The sequence below is a fragment of the Brachyhypopomus gauderio genome, chromosome 2 (assembly GCF_052324685.1).
Source record: "Brachyhypopomus gauderio isolate BG-103 chromosome 2, BGAUD_0.2, whole genome shotgun sequence".
NCBI classification, from domain to species: Eukaryota; Metazoa; Chordata; class Actinopteri; order Gymnotiformes; family Hypopomidae; genus Brachyhypopomus; species Brachyhypopomus gauderio.
In genome coordinates this window covers 34,112,097-34,136,600 of record NC_135212.1, presented here as the reverse complement: position 1 = coordinate 34,136,600, position 24,504 = coordinate 34,112,097, and the positions used below count along the sequence as shown (strand labels likewise).

The 24,504-nt window shown below is 44.6% G+C and overlaps 1 protein-coding gene across 4 annotated transcripts in view; it reads left to right on the top strand.

Annotated features, from left to right (window-relative positions):
* Positions 1-24,504, top strand: part of kcnab1a (potassium voltage-gated channel subfamily A regulatory beta subunit 1a) — a 102,416-nt gene that overhangs the window by 33,380 nt on the left and 44,532 nt on the right. Inside the window, exon 1 of one of the 4 annotated variants that reach the window (XM_076994726.1) lies at positions 3,717-4,339. The exons of the other annotated variants lie outside the window; for them this stretch is intronic. Coding sequence (XP_076850841.1) covers positions 4,128-4,339 — 212 coding nt within the window. The 5' untranslated portion in view covers positions 3,717-4,127. Of the gene's footprint in view, positions 1-3,716; positions 4,340-24,504 lie in introns of those variants that run through there. 4 annotated transcript variants of the gene reach the window in all.

Here is a 24,504-nt window from a genome sequence, read left to right as displayed (position 1 = left end):
TTGAACATCACTGTCTGGTGTCTCCCTCTTAGTATTTGGAAGCTGGAGCCTTTTGTCAGGGGCAGCTGGTAATGGCGCTGAGCGTTTCTCATTGGCTCGCCAATCAATAAGGCAGCGTGGGGCTGTAATGGACAGCTCGTAACCGTGTCGTCATGCCATCGATCAGCTGCTGGTTCCTTTGTGTCTGAGCTTGTGAAAATGGAGGAGTTACGGGACTGACGGAGATGCTCAGACAAACATACACACACACACACACACACATTCACACACATACACACATTCACACACATACACACACACGTTCACACAAGCACGTGCATATGCACACACACGTGCGCACACAAACATACACACACATACACACACACTCACACACACAAACACACACACTCACACACACATGCATGCACACTCTCACACGTGCACACACAGTGACATGCTCACTTTCAGTTAATTTGATTAAAATTCAAATTAAAATGTGTGACCAAGAATATTCTGCAAATAAGAATTTACACACATACACATGTATACACTCCACACCCACACATACACACACACACACACACACACACACACACACACACACACACACACACACACACACACACACACATATATATATATACACCCCATACCTGCACACACACCCCCACATACACCCCACACCCCACATGCACACACATATACACCCCACACCCACACATATACACACATATATACAACCCATACCTAGACATATACACCCCACACCCACACATACACACACATACACCCCACACCCCATACCTACACACACCCCCACATGCACACATATACACCCCATACCTACACACATACTTGCACATACACACACATACACCCACATACTTCCACATACACCTTTACACCCACCCATACATGCCGACATACACACACAAACACACGCATACACACCTACACATGCATGCCAACATACACCACCCATACATCCACATGCACCCCCACACCTACAATAAACACACACAAACCCCCACATACACCCACAGATACATACCCACACACCCACATACACACCTACACATACTCCCACACACACACACACAAACACTAACACCCCACATACACCTACAGATACACCTACACACATATACACACATGTGCCTTCATACACACGCACACTCACACACAGCTTCAGGCATCTACTAAGTTAAGTGTGTTGGGAAGCTAATAGGTGAACAGAACGTTTTGTGCACAACATATTTAGTGTCATCTATACATATAGCTCATGCATGTAGCCAACACACACACACACACACAAACACACACATACACACACACACACACAGGAAGGTGATGGGGGAGGGGTCGCTGGAGTGTGTTCTGGTGTCATACGCAGCTCACCTGGGCTGTCATGGTAACCTGACAGTGCTGACAGTGCTCATTAGTGTTCCACCCCCTCCCCTCCCTACCACTCCATCTTACTGTCCAGGGAGAGAGAAAGAGAGAGGGGGGGGAGAGTGAGGGAGAGAGGGGGAAAGAGAGCAAGATGGAGAGAGGGTAAGGGAGAGGGAAGACAGAGAGGGAGAGAGAGGGAGAGGGAGAGAGAGAGAGGGAAAGGGAGAGAGAGAGGAAGAGAGGGAAAGAGAGGGGGCGATAGAGAGAGAGAGGGAGAGCGAGGGTAAAAGGGAGAGGGGAGACAGAGGGAGAGAGATGAGGTGAGAGAGAGGATAGAGAGATAGAGTGTGAGAGAGAGAGAGAGAGAGAGAGAGAGAGAGAGAGAGAGAGAGAGAGAGAGAGAGAGAGAGAGAGAGAGAGAGAGAGAGAGAGAATTGAATTTGGCCTCAGATCTTTATTTAGGCATAAGAAGGCACAGGCAGATGTGAGCAGGAGTGAATAAGAGTGTCTGAGGTGGAGGAGGGGGAAAATAGAGAAGGAGTTTTAGATGGAGAGGGTTATTAGAGGGAGGATATTAGATAGAGTTGGTATTGGGGGGTTATTAGATGGAGAGGGGTATTAGGGGGGTATTAGATAGAGGAGAGCGGTGTAGCATTAACATGAGCGTCTATCATTAACATAACAATGTTAGCATTGCTGGGGGCAATTATTGAGGGTATGATGGAGTGTGGGGTTAAAGGTCAGATACCTTAGTGCCTTTCTCTGTCTCTCATACATGGGGGGGCCCTTTATAATATGTTGTTGATGTAGATATTATTGCTTTAAAGGGTAGTGGTGTCGATATTATTGCTTTAAAGGGTAGGGGTGTAGATATTCTGATTGAATCTCACATTCATCACACATGCGCCAAACACTTGCATGAACGGTGTTATTAGCAGCAGTTCATGGGCACATGAGCACACAGAAGGATGAGACACTTCTGAAGAGACTTAGTGTTCTGTCTCAGCGGCCACCTCAGGCAGCAGTAGCACTCCACACCCGACACTGTGTGCACTGTGGGAGCTCATGACCTTCTTTTACATCTTTGAGATTTCTTTAAGATTTCTCTCACTGATCAGTCAGAGGATCAATAGCAGCAGTAGTGACACTTGACTCTCGAATCAACACGGTCTATCGCCATGGTGCAACATTTGTCTCATTATAGTTTTCTCTTTCCTTCTATCTCTCCATCTATTTCTTCCTCTCACTCAGCATCTTTAAATGAATAAGCACTATAAATTTCTTGTTAATAATTGTAATCATTGTATTACTGCTTAATTTTGAAGCTAAGCTTTGTTGCACTAGTCTGAGGGACTGTGTGTGTGTGTGTGTGTGTGTGTGTGTGTGTGTGTGTGTGTGTGTGGTGTGTGTGTGTGTGTGTGTGTGTGTGTGTGTGTGTGTGTGTGTGTGTGTGTGTGTGTGTGTGTGTAATGGTGTGCTCTGATCTGAAGGGTATTATGTCATGCTAACTCCTTGGAGAGTAAAGGCACAGAGAGACAGCAAAGGAATCAGAGAGAAGGATATTAGCAGCAGCTAAGACATAGAGATTGACAGAGAGAGAGAGAGTGACAGAGAGAAAGAGAGGGAATGAATGACAGGGAGAGAGAGGAAGAGAGGGGTGAGAGAGAGCTAGAGGAGTGAGAGAGAGAGGAGTGAGTGAGAAAAAGAGAGAGAGAGAGAGGAGAGAGAGAGAGAGAGAGAGAGAGAGAGAGAGAGAGAGAGAGAGGAGTGAGAGAGAGGAGTGAGAGAGAATGTGAATGGCAGAGAGGGAGCAGATGAGAGAGAGTTCACACAACCATTCACTCTACTGGGTCTTGAGCTTTGGTGCTGAGCTCCTCAGAAGAAAGACATAAGGCGAGAGAGAGAGAGAGAGAGAGAGAGAGAGAGAGAGAGAGAGAGAGAGAGAGAGAGAGAGAGAGAGAGAGAGAGACAGCCTGCAGAGCTGAGGAATATGCTGAACCTGATGAAGAATGCTGGACTGTCCGGACAAGCCTCCCTCCCTCTCTCCTCTCCTCTCCCTTCTCTCCCTCCCTCTCTCCTCTCCTCCTCTCCCTCCCTCTCTCCTCTCCTCTCCCTTCTCTCCCTCCCTCTCTCCTCTCCTCCTCTCCCTCCTCCAGCAGACAGGCTTTTTGTCACTGACCCTGTAGGAGATGCTCTCAGTGTGCTGTTTGAAGCGATTCACAGCACACGCACTCAGCACACATACTCAACACACACACACACACACACACACACACACACACTCACTCAACACACATACTCAACACACACACACACACTCAGCACACATACTCAACACACACACCACACACACACACACACACACACACACACACACACACACACACACACACACACATACACACACACACACTAAACTAATTTAATATACACAGGCATTCAAACACACACGCATTCAAACACTTTCTGAAACACACACTCCACACTCGGTGGGAGGAGAACTCTGGAGCTTGACAAAAGGAGGGACTAACTTTCTGCTTCTCTGACTGAGTGGACTGTACACTCTCCTCTTAACATTCTCTCTAACTCTCTGACACACACACACGAACCCTTACACACACTCGCGCCTGCTTCACGGTTTCGTTGCCACCGTCCCCTGGAAGACACGCGCCTCCCTGGACCTCCCCGGACTTCCCCCGGAGCCTCCACGCCGCTCCCCGTCTTCCTCGGCCGACCTCCTCTTCCTTGCCACCATGCAGGTGTCGATCGCCTGCACGGAGCACAGCCTGAAGGGGCGCAACGGCGAGCACGGCAAGCCGAACGCCACCAGCCCCAGCGTGGTGAACGCGGCGCGGGCCAAGTTCCGCACGGTGGCCATCATCGCCCGGAGCTTCGGCTCCTTCACCCCCCGCCACCACATCTCCCTCAAGGAGTCCACGGGCAAGCACACGGGCATGAAGTACCGGTACGTTCAGCTGCTGCTCCTCTCCACCTCCGGACCTCCTTATAGCACGGCTTCACTCTCCTCTCTCCCTCTCTCTTTTATTCACTTTCTCTCTCTCACTCTCTCTCTCTCTCTATCTTTCTCAATCGACATCCCCGTCTTCTTTCAGATTTGCAGCATTCCTCCTTGTCTTTTACTCATCTTTTGGAATTTGCCTCTCCTTTCTCTCTCTCTCTCTCTTTCGCTCTGACTCTCTGGCTGAGAGGGCTCTCTTTCTTTCTCTCTCTTTCTTTCTCTCTCTCAGTTGTAACTGTGCAACTGCTCTGCTATGGTCTGGATGCAATAGTAGAGCAGGTCTGTGTGTGCAGGTGCGCACTACGTTCTTATGTGGATATGTGTGAGTGGGTGTGTGTGTGGGTGGGTGAGAATGTGTGGGTGTACATGCACATGTGTGTGTTTGTGTGTATAACTTTATTTTATATATGTGTATTTCTGTATACCTCATAAATAATAATGTGTGTTCATATGTATGTGTGTATGTTTATATGTTTATATTTGTATGATTATGCGAGAGGGTGTGTGTGTAAGTACATTAGCAATGTTCCACCAAGACTTTACCAAAGTATGTGTCATTCATGCTTCTATTTGTGTGTGTAGAAGAGAGGTATAAGTGTACATACAGGTGTGTATGAGTGTACATCCAGTTCAGTCTTCTAGACTAATCAACCTGGTACATAGCAACCCTGTGTGTGTTTGTATACATCAACCCTGTGTGTGTATGTATACACCAACCCTGTGTGTGTTTGCAAGTATGCAAATGTGTTTTATACCAGGATATTAGATTTTGAGAACCTGATTAAAGAACATACTGTATATGTAAAATAAATCTACTGGGCTTCTATATACCTGTTTGTGTGAGAGGTGTATGTTATCATGAGGTGTGTGTGTGTGTGTGTGTGTGAGAGAGAGAGAGAGAGAGAGAGAGAGAGGGAGAGAATGTGTGAGAGGGTGTATGGGAGACACCTGTAGAGCGTTTGGATGGTGCACGTTCGTCTGTTTGAACAGTGATGAAGATCTGAGATGATGGCTCATTCACAAAAGCCGGGAGGTGTGTGTCTTCAGAATAAGCAGTTCAGGCGCGGAGAGAAAGACACATTTCAGCATTTCAAAATATTTGTTATTATGTGTACTCTCCTAAAAAGTCAGTTTTGGAGAGCTGCATATCTCTCTCTCTCTCTCTCTCTCTCTCTTTCTCTCTCTAGCTCTCTCTCTCTCTCTCTCTTTCTCTCCTTCTCCCTCTCTCTGTCTGTCTGTCTGTTAGACGTTGGCAGTTATTGTTGTCGGTGGCAGGCTGTCAGCAAGGCATTAAAAGTGCAGGAGAGTGCTCTGATGGTGCGTCGCATGCACAACAGACGGGTGGGTTGAGTTTCTACAAACGTCCCTTCTGACTCTCCATGTCCATCAGACCTTCATTGTACTGACACTGTCATCCACACACACACACACACACACACACACACACACACACACACACACACACACACACACACACACACACACACACACACACACACACACACACACACACACACACACACACACAAAGGAAAATGGCCCAGTGGGTCATAGGCATCTGTCTGTAAACTTATAGCTGTATGCTATAGGAACACACTCATAAGAACCATGTAGAGGACAGAATGCACACTAAGCCTCACCAGGTCATGACCCCTGATGTGCGCCTGCTGCAGGTCGTCAGAGACCCTACTGTCTGCCTGGGGCAGCATTAACAGTGACCAACACCCACACTGGAGCCTCTCCGGGCAATGATACCATTATAATCACTCTGGTCCATAAAGAAGGAGGAGACATGAAGCCCTATGACCCTACCTGTTGGCTGAAAGTGAGTATTACAGTAAGCTGGAGTTAAATGTTGCCGTGGAGTCAGTGATACACAAGGATCTGTATTATCCTGGAGACAGCGATACACATGGATGTGTATTACTGCTCCTGAACAAGGCTACTCCTCAGAGCGAGTGTGTTTATGGCGTCCATACTGATCTCAGAACAGAATGAATGAGACACGGAGCCACTCTCCAGACGAGCAGTCCCTCCCACCAATCAGGGCAGGGCTGGGGTTGTTCTGCTTTTTTGCCCTCTTCCTACACACTCCTGACTCCGTATTTCATACGTGCCTCCTTATTTCATACACGCCTTGGTTACAACGATTGAAACTACCCATTTAGCCAGGATGGGAAGCGTTATAATCTTCCACTCCATGCAAATGCATCAGAATAACAGCTTAAGACAAGCAGGATGCTGTTATTTTGTCATACATTTAAGTGGCTCTCAGCACAGATTTTTTTCTAGATTAATTCTATACCACATAGCTTTCAAAGTGCACTCTAGGAGTCATTGTTGGCACACTTGGGGGGGTAAAATAATTTCTTATACACTTCATGAAAATAAGCATGTGTGGTTGATCTCTCACAGATTATCCCACACACACAGGAACACAAATATGTCCAAATCCTGAACTGTATAAGGGGGGGATCACGTTAACACTCGTATTTCATCTTTAGATGGAAAAGACTAACTCATCACCAGATACAGTCAGCAGACAAGAGATTGTCAGAAATAAGAACCCAAATCTAGCAACTACTGACCCAAACACGATTCAACAACTACTGACCTATATGAGACTCAGCAACTACGGACCCAAACAAGATTCAACAACTACAGACCCAAATGAGATAAACAATCAATTGAAATTTTACTTATTGTCTTCACCAGAGGTAACTGTAAACATTTCGTATGTCAGAACCTTTCTTTATTAACTTAAAATTCCTAGTATTACTTTAGTTGAGGAGGTGGACCTTGACACATCTCCATCTATGGAAGAAATTACAAACGTAATCAGGTCAGTGTAATCTATGAAGGCTCCTGGAGCCTGTGGCTTTCACATTGATTTCTTGAAGCCTTTCTCCATTAATTTAACCCCTATTCTCAAGTATCTTAGCATCATGAGATGTTTCTCTAAAGAAACGCCTACAGCACTTACACAGGCTGCAATTTCAGTGCTGAAAGGACAAAACCCATTTAGATGTAGATTCTTTCCAAGCTATTTCACCTGGTGTGCTGTTCCTACAAGATTCCTGACAAAGATTTTATCTAAACTCCCAGAGGCTGTGATTACAGATATTTTCAACCCAGATCACACCATTTCATGTACGGAAGACAATCTTATTATTATTATAATGTGCAATACCTATTCCACCTTTTGTTCTCAGACCACCCAACCTATCAACCTGAAGTGATCATATCTTTAGATGCTGAAAAGGCTTTAGGCAGGGCTGAATTAGTTATTCCTAGTTGTTTAGAGGGACAAGAGTATGTTTCAGTTCCTCTTCTGTTTAGCAATGGAACCTTTAGCTGTGATCTGATGAAATTTGTGGAGTGCAGAGGAGGACAGCGGTTCATAAAGCGTCCCTCTGAACCAGTGACCAGCCTGGGTGTAGTCCCAGACCAGGGTGTCCTGTTCCCACTTTGATACAAAGTTTTGGGACAATTTCTGACTATAAATGACTTTACAGAAGTCTACTTCTTCCTATTAAGCAGAATGGAGCTTATCTACTACTCCTTACCATTTCAGTTCAAAATGCATAACTTGTGCAGGGATTCATTTTGTAGGGAACGAGGTGCTGGCTGTTTTTTTGTTTGAGTGAGCGGAGGAGCTCTGACATGGCCCTCTCAAACAGGCCACCTCCCATAGACTGGACCATCCATGTAAACGTTACGTTTAAACGAAACGAGTGCTGCTGAGAGGCAGACGGTACTGTGATTTAACGCTAGTGCATGGAATGTAAAATAACATTCTGCTGTGTCTGGCACTGGATATCGCCCTAGACCAATCAGTGAGCAGAATGCGGCACAGCAAGTACTCCCAGAATGCCGTCTGCCTCTCAACAGCACTCATTTCGTTTAAATGTAATGTAAATGTTTATGGTGACTAGTGTGAATTTCTTGGTTTAATCATGATGTGTTCCCCTCCTTGTGCATGTCTGCCCCTGTTTGCCCCTGATTGCCTTCCTGGTTTAAGTTTATTTTATGTTTGTTGTTACTAGCCTTTCAAACGTAGCCTCACTCTTCTTTCTCTTCGATGCTAACATATATCACTGTGTATTCAAAATCAGAATGCGACAACAGTACTAGCCAATAGTGATACTAACTATGTGAGTATGTGTCTGCCATTGGACGATTCGGTGATTGACTGGTTGGTTGATTCACATTTAAAACGTTTGGATGAGTCTTTGAGGACCTCTGGTATGACTGAGGTCTTACTGATTGATTATGACTGTTCTTTCTGATCAATCAGAGCTGATCAAACTGACCATTATAGCCATGGTATAACTGAGGTCATACAAAGTTATGATCTGGTACATGACCTGGGATGAGATTGTGTGATTGTCATTTTGATATGTATTCACTCAGGAGGTTAAATGACTCAGGGGGTTAAGTGTCTTTAGTGTTGACTACACGCCATATGCTAGAGAGATAGAGGGAGAGAGAAGACCAGGGGAGAGAGAGAGAGAGAGAGAGAGAAGGAAAAGAAAAGTAACACATTGCAAAGAGACCAGCAGAAAGTCAGGTTTTTATATTTCAAACTTAAATCTTCTAACAAAACAGTATGCCTTCCTCCCCAGAGAGGAAAAGAGGTACACAGATTCACAAAGCCAGCAGGATACCCCACAGTTACACAGTTACACACGCAGGGAGAAAGGTTAACCTCTCTCAGTTTCTCAGAAAGGTTAACCTGTGCCATTTGATCAAAAGTTATCGGCATGGTTTAAATTTTCCCAGGTTTTCTGTTTGTGTGTGTCTTTGTCGAAATATGTGGGATAAAACCAGTTCTTTTGAACAACCTGACCTTACCATATGGGGGGAATACTTGATTAAGCTTTGTTAAAATCTGTGTAAAAACAATTCAAGGTGTGTTTGCTTCCCCTTGTGAACAAATCTGGGAATGACATCATGGATCACATGTAACCTGCAGCCAAGTGCTATAAAAGGGCAAAACACTAGAGACACACTGCAGTACAAAACTGTGTGACCTGACCAGGCCACCAAAGCCCTTAACACACACACACACACACACACACACACCCACACACACACACACACACACACACACACACACACACACACACACACACACACACACACCTTGTTAACAGAGAGAGGGGCAGAGCAACTGCAAGTGAGTGTGTATGTGTGTGTGTGTGTGTGTGTGTGTGTGTGTGTGTGTGTGTGTGTGTGTGTGTGTGTGTGTGTGTGTGCGCGCGGGAGTTCAGACTACAGGTTTCATTGTGTTCATGGATCAGCTGACAGTCACATTAACCATCATTTTGATTGCTTGACTTTCATGTGCCTAAAAGATTGACAAAACGGACCAGAGTGCATCTATAAAGAACGTATTGTTGCCTCCACTAGTTGCCATGACAACACATGGACGGTGCTGGCTTGCGTGTTTACAGTGCCGGGCTGTGTTACGAAACGGAGGGCGCATTCGTCGCCCGCTACAAATGCACCTGCCAGCCGCTGGAGGTGGAGGTTGGCTCGGCGAAGCCTTCAGAGTGTGTCCGACACACTGGCGCAGTTTGTCAGCGCAGGAGTAGGGGTGGTGTGAGGAGCACTTTTAGCACTTTTTTCTTTCTCACCTGAAATGTTTCTACTCCTGCCCTTCTGGTTTCTTTAATCGCTCTTTAAGTTTGGTGCCATCGGGATGTCATTGTTGTTCTTGTAGACAACGGAAACTATGGTGATGCTGTGAGTCCTAGTGTTCTCGACCAGGGTCCTGACAGGGAGGGATTCATGCTGCTCTTGTATTGATGGGAATTGTCACACTAGGCTCCGAACTCCAAATGTCTGCTGAAAGTGCCCAAGTGAAATTTGGGATACTAAGAAGTACTTAAAAGTACTGAAGAGTACTGAGGTGGAGTACTGAGGTTCATCAGGTGCAATATTTTGCATTGGGTGTAAATGGTGTGTTCCACTCTTTCTGCTTCTGATCTCTGTCCTATTCCCATCTACATCATCATTTTTGTAGTACATTATATTGTCAACAGGACCTTTAGTATAACAGGACCCGTAGAACAACAGGACCCCTCGGAAACAGGCAGGAGCAGCAGGTCTCCTCTAAAGGGTCTTATGGAGTCTGTGGTCCCAACCTCCGCAAACCACCGCTGTGTTGTGAGTGTAGCCGTCCCTGGAGGAAAACCAGTGTAACGGCGTGAGATGTGAACCTGCAGCACCTGCTCCATAAATAACATGAGTTACTGTACATAAATAACCCACCGTCCATGCAGCCCTAGAGGAAACCCAGCAGCACTTGTCCGTACGAGCTCAACAGGGCTCTAAGTGGGGTGCAGGCGGTCAGAGGCTGGCCTTGCCTTGTCCACCAGCCCCACGGCTGGGCTCTGGAACCACCCTTCCATAGGCACAGTCTATATTCTAGAACTCTAGAACAACCTTTCCACAATCACACTCTAGAACAGCCATTTCACAGGCTGGCTCCAGAATTCCTGTTTCACCAGCGCACTCTAGAAGAATCGCGTTCCAGCAAGGAGCTGAATTCTTTGATATTTCAAAAGCAGAGCACAGCTTTTAGGTCATTTCACACTGGCCTTTGTTGCAGTCGTTGGAGAAACGCACGTTTGTGAGAGCTCTGCCTAGCTTTCCATTTCCCCTGCAAGGTCTAAACAGCGAAATGGGTCTGAGTCGAACAGAATCAGCGCAGCCCTCTCCGACAGTTCCAGGAAGCAGCCGGGAAGCCGCAGGCCAGACAAAAAGCTTTTATGAACTGGAGATGTGTTTGGTAATGAGATCAGACAGCTGTGAACCTGTGATTGAAATCTGAAAGAAATGAAGCTTCGTCGAATTGCAGCAACACACAGGATTATCTGTGACACAATGATACAGTATACTGGCAGCAAAACACACTAGCTGTGTCACGAATACAAATATTGTCTTGCAGAATAGCTACAACAGGCTGATATGAGAATAAAAACATAATTAACGCTTAAACCAGAGGCAAATAGTGTGAGTGGGGAAGTGTGAGTATGGTCGAGAGAGTGTGTGTGTGTGTGTGTGTGTGTGTGTGGGGGGGGGGGGGGGGGCGCTCTTTTGTTACTAATTAGAGAAGCTTTAAAATGACAAGAAATAAGGAATCAGAAAAGTAGATTCACCTTTTTTTGGGTGAACTGGAATGAAAATGGCAGTGCAACCTCAGAGTGGCATGAACTTGTGCAGCTGCTGCTAAATGAATTCCTGCTGTTCATTTGCATTCACCCGGACATACACACACTCTCACATCTGTACACTCAGCAGACCAGAGAATGAGCAGGAGATACTTTGGTTTTCCAGGATGGGGGATTTGAGTTTTCATCTGTTCTTCATCTTCCTCTCCTTGCTGCTGTATTGTTTAGGGCATCCGTTCCTTCTGTTTCTCTCCTTTCTCTTATCCTCCTTCTCGTTCCGTTTCTCTCTGCATTGTTTTGTTAGTTTTACACTGTATTTTCTTCATGTGTTTGCTGATAGAGCAATGAAGACCTCTGAGTGAGGTGTAGCCCAGCTTGTTGATTTAAGGCAGTCTTAAACACCATTACTGCAGCTGATGTTGTTTCCCTCACGTGTGTATCCATAGCTACAAATGGGGCCTCTAAATCGTGATTTACTGTCCAGTGAGAGTCAATGCCATCAGTGGAGTACCTCTCTTGTGTCCTTCCATAGCACTCATCATCCACAGCAGCACCTTTCTGGTCAAACAGGGCATTATGGGGCATTGTGGGATCAGTGAAGCGTGATTTTAAACACGCTGTCCTGCACTCTTCCTCATGCTAAACAGAGATTGGAAACAGAACAGCAGTGGAGTATAAACAGGTGGAGGGTGAGAGCCACAGTGCTGCTGATGAATCTGGGAGCAAGTACACTAGGAGCAGGTACGCTCAGACAGAACCCGCCCCCTCCTCCAGCATGTCCTCAGTCCAACAGAACCCGCACTCTCCTCCAGCACGTCCTCAGTCCAACAGAACCCGCCCCCTCCTCCAGCACGTCCTCAGTCCAACAGAACCCGCCCCCTCCTCCAGCACGTCCTCAGTCCAACAGAACCCGCCCCCTCCTCCAGCACGTCCTCAGTCCAACAGAACCCGCCCCCTCCTCCAGCACGTCCTCAGTCCAACAGAACCCGCCCCCTCCTCCAGCATGTCCTCAGTCCAACAGAACCTGCCCCCTCCTCCAGCACGTCCTCAGTCCAACAGAACCCGCCCCCTCCTCCAGCACGTCCTCAGTCCAACAGAACCCACCGCCTCCTCCAGCACGTCCTCAGTCCAACAGAGCCTGCCCCCTCCTCCAGCACGTCCTCAGTCCAACAGAACCCGCCCCCTCCTCCAGCACGTCCTCAGTCCAACAGAATCCGCCCCCTCCTCCAGCACGTCCTCAGTCCAACAGCTCCCCGAAAGAGACGCCTTCAAGAAAAAAGAGCCTTGCTCTAAACCCAACTAAAACAAACCCTCATGATTGTGGGTAATTTACATCCCAGAGAGGATGGAAAAAGAAAAAGTTGAAATCAGCATTTGTTACCAGGCAGAGTAATCAGAAGATAAGTGTATGTGTGAGCAAGATAAATACAGAGAGAGAGAGAGAGAGAGAGAGAGAGAGAGAGAGAATGAGAGAATGAGAGTGATAGAGGCTTTCCAAGCACTACACTACCTCTTGGAGCCCCCACCTCAAGCCCCATGAGTGATGGAATAATTTCTGTCCTGAAGGAGAGATGATGATAGCAACCTTCCTTTTTTACTCAAATCAACAACCTTCTTGTCCATAATGCTGACCTCCATATTTTTCCTTCTGCCCAGTTTCTCTGGTATATTTCCCAAGAGTCTCTGCTCTCCACAGGCTAGTCAGCAGCCCACCACTCGCCAAAATACACTGACATGCTGGCTTATGTTACTGCTAAACAAACTGTCAGGCTTTCAGCAAAGCCAGGAAAGTTACAGCAATCTAATGTATGGGTGAAGACATTATTACAGCTGTTTAACTTTTCAAACCACCAACAGCACAAATAAAGCATAAGTAATGTTAACAGACTGGTTAACTCTTGTATCGGTGGTCTTCAATGCTGCAGACAGAAAAAAAATAGCTTAAAATGAGCAACCAATTATGGATCATGTGTGACAGGACGAACATGATGGGTCTGGAAATTGTTAATGATTTTAACTCAATATGTTGACATTACATTTGGTTTATTATTGCTAGGGTTCAAGGTTTAAGATGTTAACAAGTACTGTATGTATAATGAAGGGAACCTTAAGACAATCACTGCTTGTTTCATAACTTTAAGTGATGTCTCGTGCATGCAGTTATTGTCTTTCTTTAGAAAGACACTGACACTTTCCACCTACAGTTACTGTATTTGTCTTGACAAGGTGGCAGCATTCATACATTAACTATTGTCATGGCAACCTGAATTACAGTACTTGGACAAGCAGACGTTTGTCAGAAAACTGGCCCCTCCCCCTCCTCCAGGGCATTCTGGATAGCAGGTGTATGTATAGAACAGTGTAGGACTTGACAGAGGGGTGTGTGTGTACACATGGCCTTGAAGAAGATGGAGGGATAGAAGGTCTGACAGAAAGATTTACTTCCCCCTACTAGCTGTTCCTCACAGTTCAATGCCATGGCATTGAAATTTCACTCAAAATATACATCTCGCTCTGTCGTTGTCAGAATCACGACATTCGGAAACAACTCCGTTACCTAGTCAACATTTATCAGTGAAATTCAGCAATTCTGTAGCAGACAGCAGAGATGCTCTTTCAACATGGAAATCTCTGCAGTGTCTATAAACTCCAGTGTGACCTTCAGCGTGGAGCATATTCTTCTGTCTTAGTGATGTTTATCTGTGGGTGGACTGTGAGTCTGTAGTGTTGTAGGAAGTTTTTCTTTGTCTCCCCAGTGACTTTAGAAAAGTGAATTACTTCCCTTGATAGCTCGGCTGACTCAGATGTGAGATGCTTTCTGCTTCAACTCAAAGTACCTTATAGCTGAACACACTTCAGAGGAGAACAGTACTATTCTGCTTGACCTACCTGAATCAACTCACTATAGTTCTGGGTCACTGGTTCACAGCAGCAGGAGAGGTTTTTTTTCTTTTGGGAGAGTTATGTTTAGGGTATGATGTGTTATTGTGAGGGTATGATGTGTTATGGTGAGGGTATGATGTGTTTATTGTGAGGGTATGATGTGTTATTGTGAGGGTATGATGTGTTATAGTGAGGGTATGATGTATGATGTTATGGTGAGGGTATGATGTGTTTATTGTGAGGGTATGATGTGTTATTGTGAGGGTATGATGTGTTATTGTGAGGGTATGATGTGTTTATTGTGAGGGTATGATGTGTTATGGTGAGGTTATGATGTGTTATTGAGAGGGTATGATGTGTTTATAGTGAGGGTATGATGTGTTATGATGAGGGTACGATGTTATGGTGAGGGTATGATGTGTTATGGTGAGGGTATGATGTGTTTATTGTGAGGGTATGATGTGGTATGGTGAGGGTATGATGTATGATGTTATGGTGAGGGTATGATGTGTTTATTGTGAGGGTATGATGTGGTATGGTGAGGGTATGATGTATGATGTGTTATGGTGAGGGTATGATGTGTTATGGTGAGGGTATGATGTGTTATGGTGAGGGTATGATGTGTTTATTGTGAGGGTATGATGTGTTATGGTGAGGGTGTGATGTGTTTATTGTGAGGGTATGATGTGGTATGGTGAGGGTATGATGTATGATGTTATGGTGAGGGTGTGATGTGTTATTGTGAGGGTGTGATGTGTTATTGTGAGGGTATGATGTGTTTATTGTGAGGGTATGATGTGGTATGGTGAGGGTATGATGTATGATGTTATGGTGAGGGTATGATGCATTCCCAAGTGGCAGTCTTGGGAATGCAATTGCACATGTGCACACACACAAACACCTGACTTGATTCACAAGGGAGTTGATTGTTTCCGGACCGGGTGTAGGACTCGGGGGAAAAGTGCATGGACCCCCAGGCATTGCCCGCCTTTGGTTTCATGGGAAAACAACTGACATGTACTGATGGGGAGGCTAGTAGGGGCTTCGTTAGCTGGTTGGGGCTTCGTTAGCTTGCATGGGCTTTGTTATCTGGTAGGGGCTTCATTAGCTGGTATGGGCTTCATTATCTGGTATGGGCTTTGTTAGCTAGTATGGGCTTCGTTATCAAGTAAGGGCTTCATTAGCTGGTATGGGCTTCATTATCTAGTAAGGGCTTTGTTAGCTGGTATGGGCTTCGTTATCTAGTAGGGGCTTTGTTTGCTGGAATGGGCTTCGTTATCTGGTAGGGGCTTCGTTACCTGGTGTGGCGTTTGTTATCTAGTAGGGGCTTTGTTAGCTGGTATGGGCTTTGTTTGCTGGAATCGGCTTCGTTATCTGGTAGGGGCTTCGTTACCTGGTGTGGGCTTCGTTATCTAGTAGGGGCTTTGTTAGCTGGTATGGGCTTTGTTTGCTGGTAGGGGCTTCATTAGCTATCTTATGTCTTTTTTATCATGTATTTTACATGATTCTCTCAATTGTTATTCATTCATTGTCATCACATGGATTTCACCTCTATATTACTTCTTGTTTGGTTTCTTAAGGCTATTTGTGACCAGTCTGGGTCTGACATGCATGCAATTACCCTGACGAAGGTTCTCCAAGACACATAATATTCCAAGTAATTGCACTGTAGGGTCTCTATACTGGCATGGACAGCTCAATTGCAGGATGATTCAAAGTCCTGTTCTGCAGTAAGAAAATGGGGTGTAGACTTCTCATAAATCTGCATAAAATTGCCTCTTTGCACACTTTCACCCAGCACAAGTGTAGCTATATACTGTTACAGCCTGTAATTAATAATGGGGTGACATTAAATGACACCCAAATAGCCACAAATAGCTTGTATTGCCTCTATAATTTTAGGGAGGCACATGTGTGAACAATTAGTGTGATTGTAGCTGTTCCTCACCACAGGCGAAGGCGGTAATTATAAATCCCTGGTTTTCCTGGTTTGTAATGGGCCTGGTGTCCAGGCCTGCTTACCTAGGCTCCTGGAGGCCTCCCTTTTTTAACAGATACTCCTTGTAAGCATTTTGCACAGAATCTCATGTGTGATGCTCTGTTCCCAAGACCTGAACAGCTGCTAATTTGATGTTTGTCTACCAAAAATAAAATAAAAAATGTACATGCCACAATGCACCTCATGCTTTTTCACAGATAAATCAGACCTGCTGAATCTAGAAGAACAAACCCCAACACACACTCAGACACACACACACACACACACACACACACACACACACACACACACACACACACACATTCTGTTTACTATGAGCATCTAGAGGAAGGCCTTATTGTCCCTGTACTGAAGCTGGCTTAAATAATGAATGGTACACTCCCAGTGCTGTGTTCACTGGTTGTGTTTTTTGCTGTGTCTGACAGCATGCAAAGCAACCACACACTTGCACTGGTGAATTATGGAGGAGGAGGCAGGGCAAGTATTCTGTTTCCAGTGTTCTAAAATGAATGGATCGTGTCATCAGCACCTCCAGCTATGGTCTGTTCCTGAGTGCGTGTGCATGAGAGTCAGTACAGGTGCCGCTTCACACAACAGATACGGACGTAGGCGTGACAATGGGAATTAGCATGCTTTTAGTTCATACCCTAGCTGTGCCATATGGTGGCCTGGTCGTTGGCATGCTTACTTCTCAGCGCTAGGGTATTTGCTTCAGGTCCCGATCTGGGAGTCGCCCACATTCTGAAAACATGGGGAAATATTGTCTACCCTAAAAAACCTGTGTGTGTGTGTGTGTGTGTGTGTGTGTGTGTGTGTGTGTGTGTGTGTGTGTGTGTGTGTGAGTGTGTGTGTGTGTGTGAATAACTGTATGCGTGTGTGTGAATAACTGTATGCCCACTGGAGCTCTGTCCTGGGTGTTGTCCTCTCCAGGGTTCGAATTACGGGGGGGATTGGGGGGGTCAGACCCCCCCGTTTAAGGCATCAACCCCCCTAAAGGGGCAAAACCAATAATTTGGGGGGGGGGGGGGGGGGGGGGGTCAAAACATTTAAATGTACTTCTCACATATAATGTTAAATACTACAAAAAAAATGCAGTGAAATTTACACCCTGAAAAAAACTTGACCCCCCCAATTATCATTGTATAATTCGCACCCTGGTCCTCTCTCCCTACACCCAGTGCGGTCCCCCAGGGGATGCTGGTTGAGAGGACATTGTGTGCAATTGACTGCTGCTTCTCACTGGTGTGTTGAGTGGATGTAAAAGCTGTGTGTTGATTGTAAACTGTCCTTGAGTTCTGACAAAGGTGCTATGGAAGCATCACTTCATTCATTTGGCATTACAGATGCAGACGAAGGCATAACACAGGGATCTAGCTGGCTTTCAGTCTGTACCACATCCACAGGTATTCCGTCCATCTTCATGACAACTTAATTGTCCTTTGGAATACTAATATCACAGAGGAACATTCCAGATACAAACCATGTCCCAAGAAATGAAATTAAATAAAAATTATTTGGATCAAATTGCAGTCTTTCATCATGTCAGATGTTTAGCTGTGTTGTTCCACACCACAATAGTAATATGTAGCTACATTGCTGGTGCCACTCTATTTGGTCATGGTTAGCTCCATTTGGAAATAGTTTATCTGGGTATACGTTCCAGATTAGTGTTCTGTGGGTGTTTAAATGAATCACAGTATCCACCGATCTTGCAAATATGCATCATTGTAATCAAAACAATGCAGGCCTTCTGTAACCAGGTCATGGCAAAATTCCATCAGTGTGTTTTGGACCCACAGTGTGTAAGGAATGCCACCTGATCTCCACCTAACCAACCTCACCTGACGCTCATCACCACACCCCCTGTATCTCTACTTAAACGCCCACATTCCACTTCCTAGTCGCGAAGTATTGCCGACTCATGCCACGTACCAAGCCTTTCTATTACCTGTCTGCTTTCCTGTGTTCCGACCCTCGCTTACGTCCCCGACCTTGTCTCCTGCCTAGTCCCTCTGTACCTCCTGACTTCTGCTCCCCCGGTATGACCCTGGACTGTCCTGACCACGCCAAGAAAACGCAGTTGCTACTAGTCATAGTGCTCGTGATACACCTGCCTGTTTCTGTACCACTGTCTCATTTCAATAAAAGCGGTGTTCTTCCGCATTTGGATCCCTCTCTGCCTGGTCAATACGTTACACAGTGTCAAAAACGAGGCAGGCAGATTGATTTCCTTGCATCCACATACGTGGACAGAAACTACGACCTCACACATTGACAAGATGCTTTTCTTAGCATTCTAAATCTTCATCCAGATGATATTTCCAATTTCCTGAGCATTCCACATCTGAGTCCTGCATCTGTTGCACCTCATTGGCCCCTCCTTCACACTGAACCCTCCTCCAGACTAGCCCCTCCTCTACACTAGCTCCTCCCCTGCACTGGTCCCTCCTACACACTCTCCACAAGGTGCTTGACCCACCATTTTCAGCACTGGCTAATGTAGCTAGCCAACCAGTACAGAAGATACACATACAGGATACATATTTAGTCATTTGTCAGTTGAGAACAGTGTTAAATGTAATTATGCAAAGAATGAGATGTCAAATATCCTGTGCCAATCCAACAGGATTTCATATCTGCCTCATAATAACATTCTGAACAATCCATGACAGCACAGGCTGGGTTAGTATTAGAGTCTTCACAGGGGTTAGTATTAGGCTCTTGACGGGGGTTAGGGTTAGGCTCTCCATGGGGGTTAGGGTTAGGCTCTTCACAGGGGTTAGGGTTAGGCTCTTCATGGGGGTTAGGGTTAGGGTCTTCACAGGGGTTAGGGTTAGGCTCTCCATGGGGGTTAGGGTTAGGCTCTTCACAGGGGTTAGGGTTAGGGTCTTCAGAGGGGTCTGCTTCTCCACTCTCCTTTGGTAACATTTGATAACAAGCTTTGTTTTTATTTTATGCCAGTGTTGTGTTTAACTGACACAGATGAAACTGTAATCTGTGAAACGATTCACTCGACTCTTACTGTTGTCAGTGTTGCGAATAACGCCGTTACAAATAATTAATTACTTTTCCTGTCATTACAATGCCGTTGACATTACTGCTCATTAAAAGCGATGCGTTACTATATATTGATATACTAACAGTAATCCGAGCGGACCGCTGCCCAGGCTAGTGAGGAGTAACAGATCTCGATAGGTCACAGTTCTCGGTGTAACACATGTTTAACTTAACAAGTCAGTAAGCGATTGGCTAAGGCAGCATTATGGTAGCCAATCAGAGCCAGTGTTGTTACACGCGTGCCGAAGCACACCAGTGAAAACACGACACAAATGGAGAGGCAGAAATGGCGAGTCAGGAGCAAGCCGAAGAAAAATTTGCGTTTTCAAGGTGGCGATATAAACATTATTTAAGAAAATACTTGAAGTTCCTGAATGTCTACCAGACTGGGTATTTGATTTATTTAATTAAGAATAGAGGTTTTATTGTTAAATTTACTTCTGTTGTGAACAAACCAGTTGTCTCAGGTTGAGATAATTTAATTTGATTGATGTAAATGCACTTTATATAGTGTAACTGTTTACTTTTGCTTTTTTTTTTTTTTTTTTTTTTTTTTTACAAAGATTTGGGATTTTAAAGGATTTTATCCTGCACTGGTCTATGGATGTGCAATACATATCAAAAGTTAAACTTTTCTGATCTACTAATTTCAACTGACTGTGAAAACTGCTTTTTCAAAAAATCCTTATTCATTGGCATATACGTTTTTTTTACTGTAATGCAAATAGTTACTTTCCCTGGTAACGAGTTACTTTTATTATAGAGTAATTCAGTTACTAACTCAGTTACTTTTTTGAACAAGTAGTGAGTAACTATAACTAATTACTTTTTTAAAGTAACGTTCCCAACATTGACTGTTGTAGAGGAAAAGCATTACAGGTTCAAACCTGTCATGGATGCTGAATAAAGAAAGCCCTTGCAGCACCCATGACTAGGACCTGTTCCACTTACTGTTCAAGGGTCATTGTGCTATAATATCACAATGACGTCAATAGAAATGTTTGCCCACGCTATTTGAATGTATGTATTTATTTATTTAAAAGTTTTGACACTGCTGAAGTTCTGTCTGTACGTTGGGTCAGAAAGTGTCCTACACCAGTCCTGAAGATGAATGTACCATCCTTTGCTGCTGCGTGGAAATGGCAGAGGTGATGGAATGATAGAATGATTATACAGTAATTCTCAGTGTTATATGGAGCCGGATGAACCCCCATGTCTGCTTTAGGGAAACCTGAATCGCTCTATTAACCTGTGATTCATTTTTCATTAGCCTTCACCCTCTCTGGGCCAGGAGGCATTCAATAGGATTTTTCCCCCTATGGCTGGCTCACTCACTCACTCACTCACTCACTCACTCACTCACTCACTGTAACTGATGAAGGGTGGAAGTCGACATTATTATGGTGATCAGGTTCCGTTTTTGCCCCGCACTTGTATAAGAACCTTACATAGAGTATTGTAGGTCACAGAGTAATCGACTTTTCTACAGATTGTATACGCTGTCCAATTTTAGGTGGGCAGACTTTGGCAGACTTTTCTGCACCGGATTGATTTAAATTGCCAGATCTGATCCTTTCGAGGTTTAATGGATTTCTTTGTGTGCCATTAAAATATAGAAAATAATAAGTACTGTATGAGTAACATGGCTTAATGAATTCCTGTTGCTTAGAATTCCATGAATAACTCAGCTTAGCTATTTCTAGTCCTCGCTTTCAAAGTCTCGATCTCTGCTAGATTGATTGAACCAAGAATTCAGATCTAGAATGAGTTTTGCGACTTGGGTCAGCATCAATATTTGAACAATATGAGCATGGACCAGTACTCCTTAGTGAATGGCAGCTTTGAAACTTGAAAATAATACCAAAGAAAGAAAATAAAGGGGTGATTGCTGGTGATTTCTGCAGCAAAAAAAAATTCTAAAAAAGGACTTTGACTTGAAATAACGTCCAATTGTTAATGAACTTCAATATCCAAGTCACTGATTTAGCATTTGGAAACATACGAGGGAATGATGGGTATTGATTATAGACCCAGGTTAAGTAAAATTAAACATGTAATGACACCTGAAAATTAATAGCAAAAAAAAAGAGCTTGTCCAATATCGGACTCCAATTTGGTCAGATATCGATACAAGTCACCAGTGGCTGACAGTCCGCAGGCACAGAGCTGGAAATGGATGAAGCATCACCAGACAGGTCAGGGGTCAGATCACCCTGCCCAAGATGTCGTCTTGTATCCCGTTGGGCCCTGTGAGTGCTCGGCTGGGATAATTAAGCACAGCAAGAGAGATGGGTGCGCCACCCAGTCAGCACCACCAGCTCCGTCACCATATCATCCAACTTCACTTTAGCTACGATCGCAGAACACTTGCAGGAGAAGCAGCGGGTATCAGCACATTTTCCCTGGCACCTGACTCGTGGGACGTTGTCTGCCAGGAGATGCTGTGTTCTCCACAGACGCCGCTGCAGCACTTCTGTGTTGGGAACAGGAGGCTTCTTGCCCTCGGCCGGGGGCAGCGGAGGGAACTCCACCCACCCTTAGGAGGATTTCAGGTTGCTTTGTAATTAAAACGGACTGTTCTGCAGTGGACTCATTACCTGTGAAAACTAGTGTACATACCGTCCTGCTCGCTGCTTTAGGGCAGCACAAATATGCTTGTGTCAACTCTGATCCATCACTAGAACTACACCACGCTTGTGTTTTATTTTATTTATTTATTTTTTTAGTCAAACCGCATTTCAACTGACAGGCTCTAACCAGCATTCAGAAATAGCTCAGACTCTAGATTGATTCTCAGAAAGGGGAATGATGCCGAGCAGAGTTGGAAGGGTCGTTCTCACACCTCCCCCACCACTGTCGCTCAGAGAAAGGTTCTGAAGCAAGATTAAAAAATAGCCCCCCTGCAGCAGTCTCCACCTCCCCTCCACCCACTCCCTCAGGCTCTTTCTTTTCTCTCTCACACCTCTCCTCTCTTGTTTGCCCTTTTTCTGTGCTGCAATTTTTTGCTTATCTGTTCATTTCCTCTGTCCACATGTTTTGGATAAAGGGGGAGAAAAATTGCTGTGTGTACTCAACGTTTTTAGTTTCCTATTCTCAAGTTTTCCCCACTGCATTCTTCTTATTGATGTCCAGCTTCTTTTGTAAGTTGCTTACGTTTAGCACATTGGTGAGAACTCTGATGTGGGGTATAAACTTTTCGAAACATTCTTCTCTCTCTCTCTCTCTCTCTCTCTCTTTTCTCTATCTGTCACTCATAAACATGCTATGTCACAACCTGACCTTGGATTTAGTTTTTGGAAACACAGTGGTTAACTTCTGTTTTGGCTTAGAGTGGGATTTAACAGCTACACTTAAAATATCAGTTTTTAAAACTGAGGAAAAAGACAAACAAAAAAAAAATTTTTTGCATTCAAGGCTCTAAAATTCCATAGCATTAATCTGCATATGATTTATAAATATTCCTTTACATCTAAATATCAGTGAAGGTACCTTTTTTGGACATTGACAAAGTATTCAGAGTGAAAGACATGTTTAAAGTATCACTGGTTTCTGTACAAACTGGTTGCTATGCACCAGTGAGGAAGTCTTGTAGTTCCTAATGGAGCATTTGAGGTTCCTGGGGTCTCGAGCGCCAGACCCCCGTCTGCTTCTATTGGCCCAGCCCAGTTATTAACCACTGGGTAAATTCCAGTGTGCAACTCTCCAGGAACCTCAAGCAACAGCAGATCCTAAGACAACAGATGGTTTATGGATTGACACTTTACAAAAGATCTCCATCATGAGAGCTACAAAGAAAGATGAAACAAAGTAAATACACATAAATGTAAACAGCAAAGGGACTCTTTCTTGCTTGCTATCAAAAATGGTAACAGAATCATACAAACCACACTCAAATGTCTTTATTCTGTAATCCCAAAAGCTCAGCTATGTAATGCTCTGGGCACTGAGTGATATTGATACAGGTGCAAGCGCTGAGAGGAGCAAGATTCATTCAGAGCGCATCCATAATCATATAAACAGGGTCATAATGGACAGGCAAACCAACACAGGGCAGAAACCCACACAAAGGGACATGATAAAATAAACCAGACAACAAACCAGAGATAAACAACACAACAATAAAAGGATTGTGCAGGACTATATGATGAGAGGAACCAGGATACTCACAATGACCAACAAACAGAAGACCAAACACTTGGTTTAAATACAAGACTAAACAAGGAACTAAACAAGTCATAGCTGGTAACAATGATGAGAGGGTGGAGTTACAAATGACAGGTGCGTGGGAGGAGAACACATGGGAAAACAAAAACATGAGCCAAAACAGACAGACAGAGGAGGGGATAAACAGAACATGACAAAAAGACTGACAGGTGGGGGTGAAGCTAAATGTGACAAGCTATCATCTCATCAGCAACAGGTACAGGCTGTCGTATTCACATACACAAGCTCATTTTTGCTTAAGCTCACAATACACAAAAAATCCTGATTCCAATGTTAACTCAGCACCCCATTCAAAAGAAATATTAAAGTGTAACTGACCAGCTCAGCACATCTAAACGGTTCCATTCACTATCTCTACAGCAATGTACAGCAATAATGTTTACAGTGTAGGAATCCCATACAACACCCAGTGGACATTGCTAAATAACTAATAAAACCTGAGAATCATTGAGCAAGGGACTGATTACACACTGCTTCTGTATCAGTGTTAGCTTTCTTTGTCATCATTTGATCATCAGCAATTAGACATTCCTCTTATGTTCTGCAATAAACATGTCAAGTTAATTGTCATCTACAGAGATATCTTGTGTTTAACACCAGTATTAGTATTTTGGCAGACTTCCACCACAAACCATATAGGGGTTTTAGAGTTAAATAGTTGGGCACCTGCCTAAGTTATTAGATTTGATTAATGTAATTACTTTACATCCTGATGATGAATTACCTGATCATCATCCTTCTGAGCTCAGAACTGTAACATCCAAAGCCTG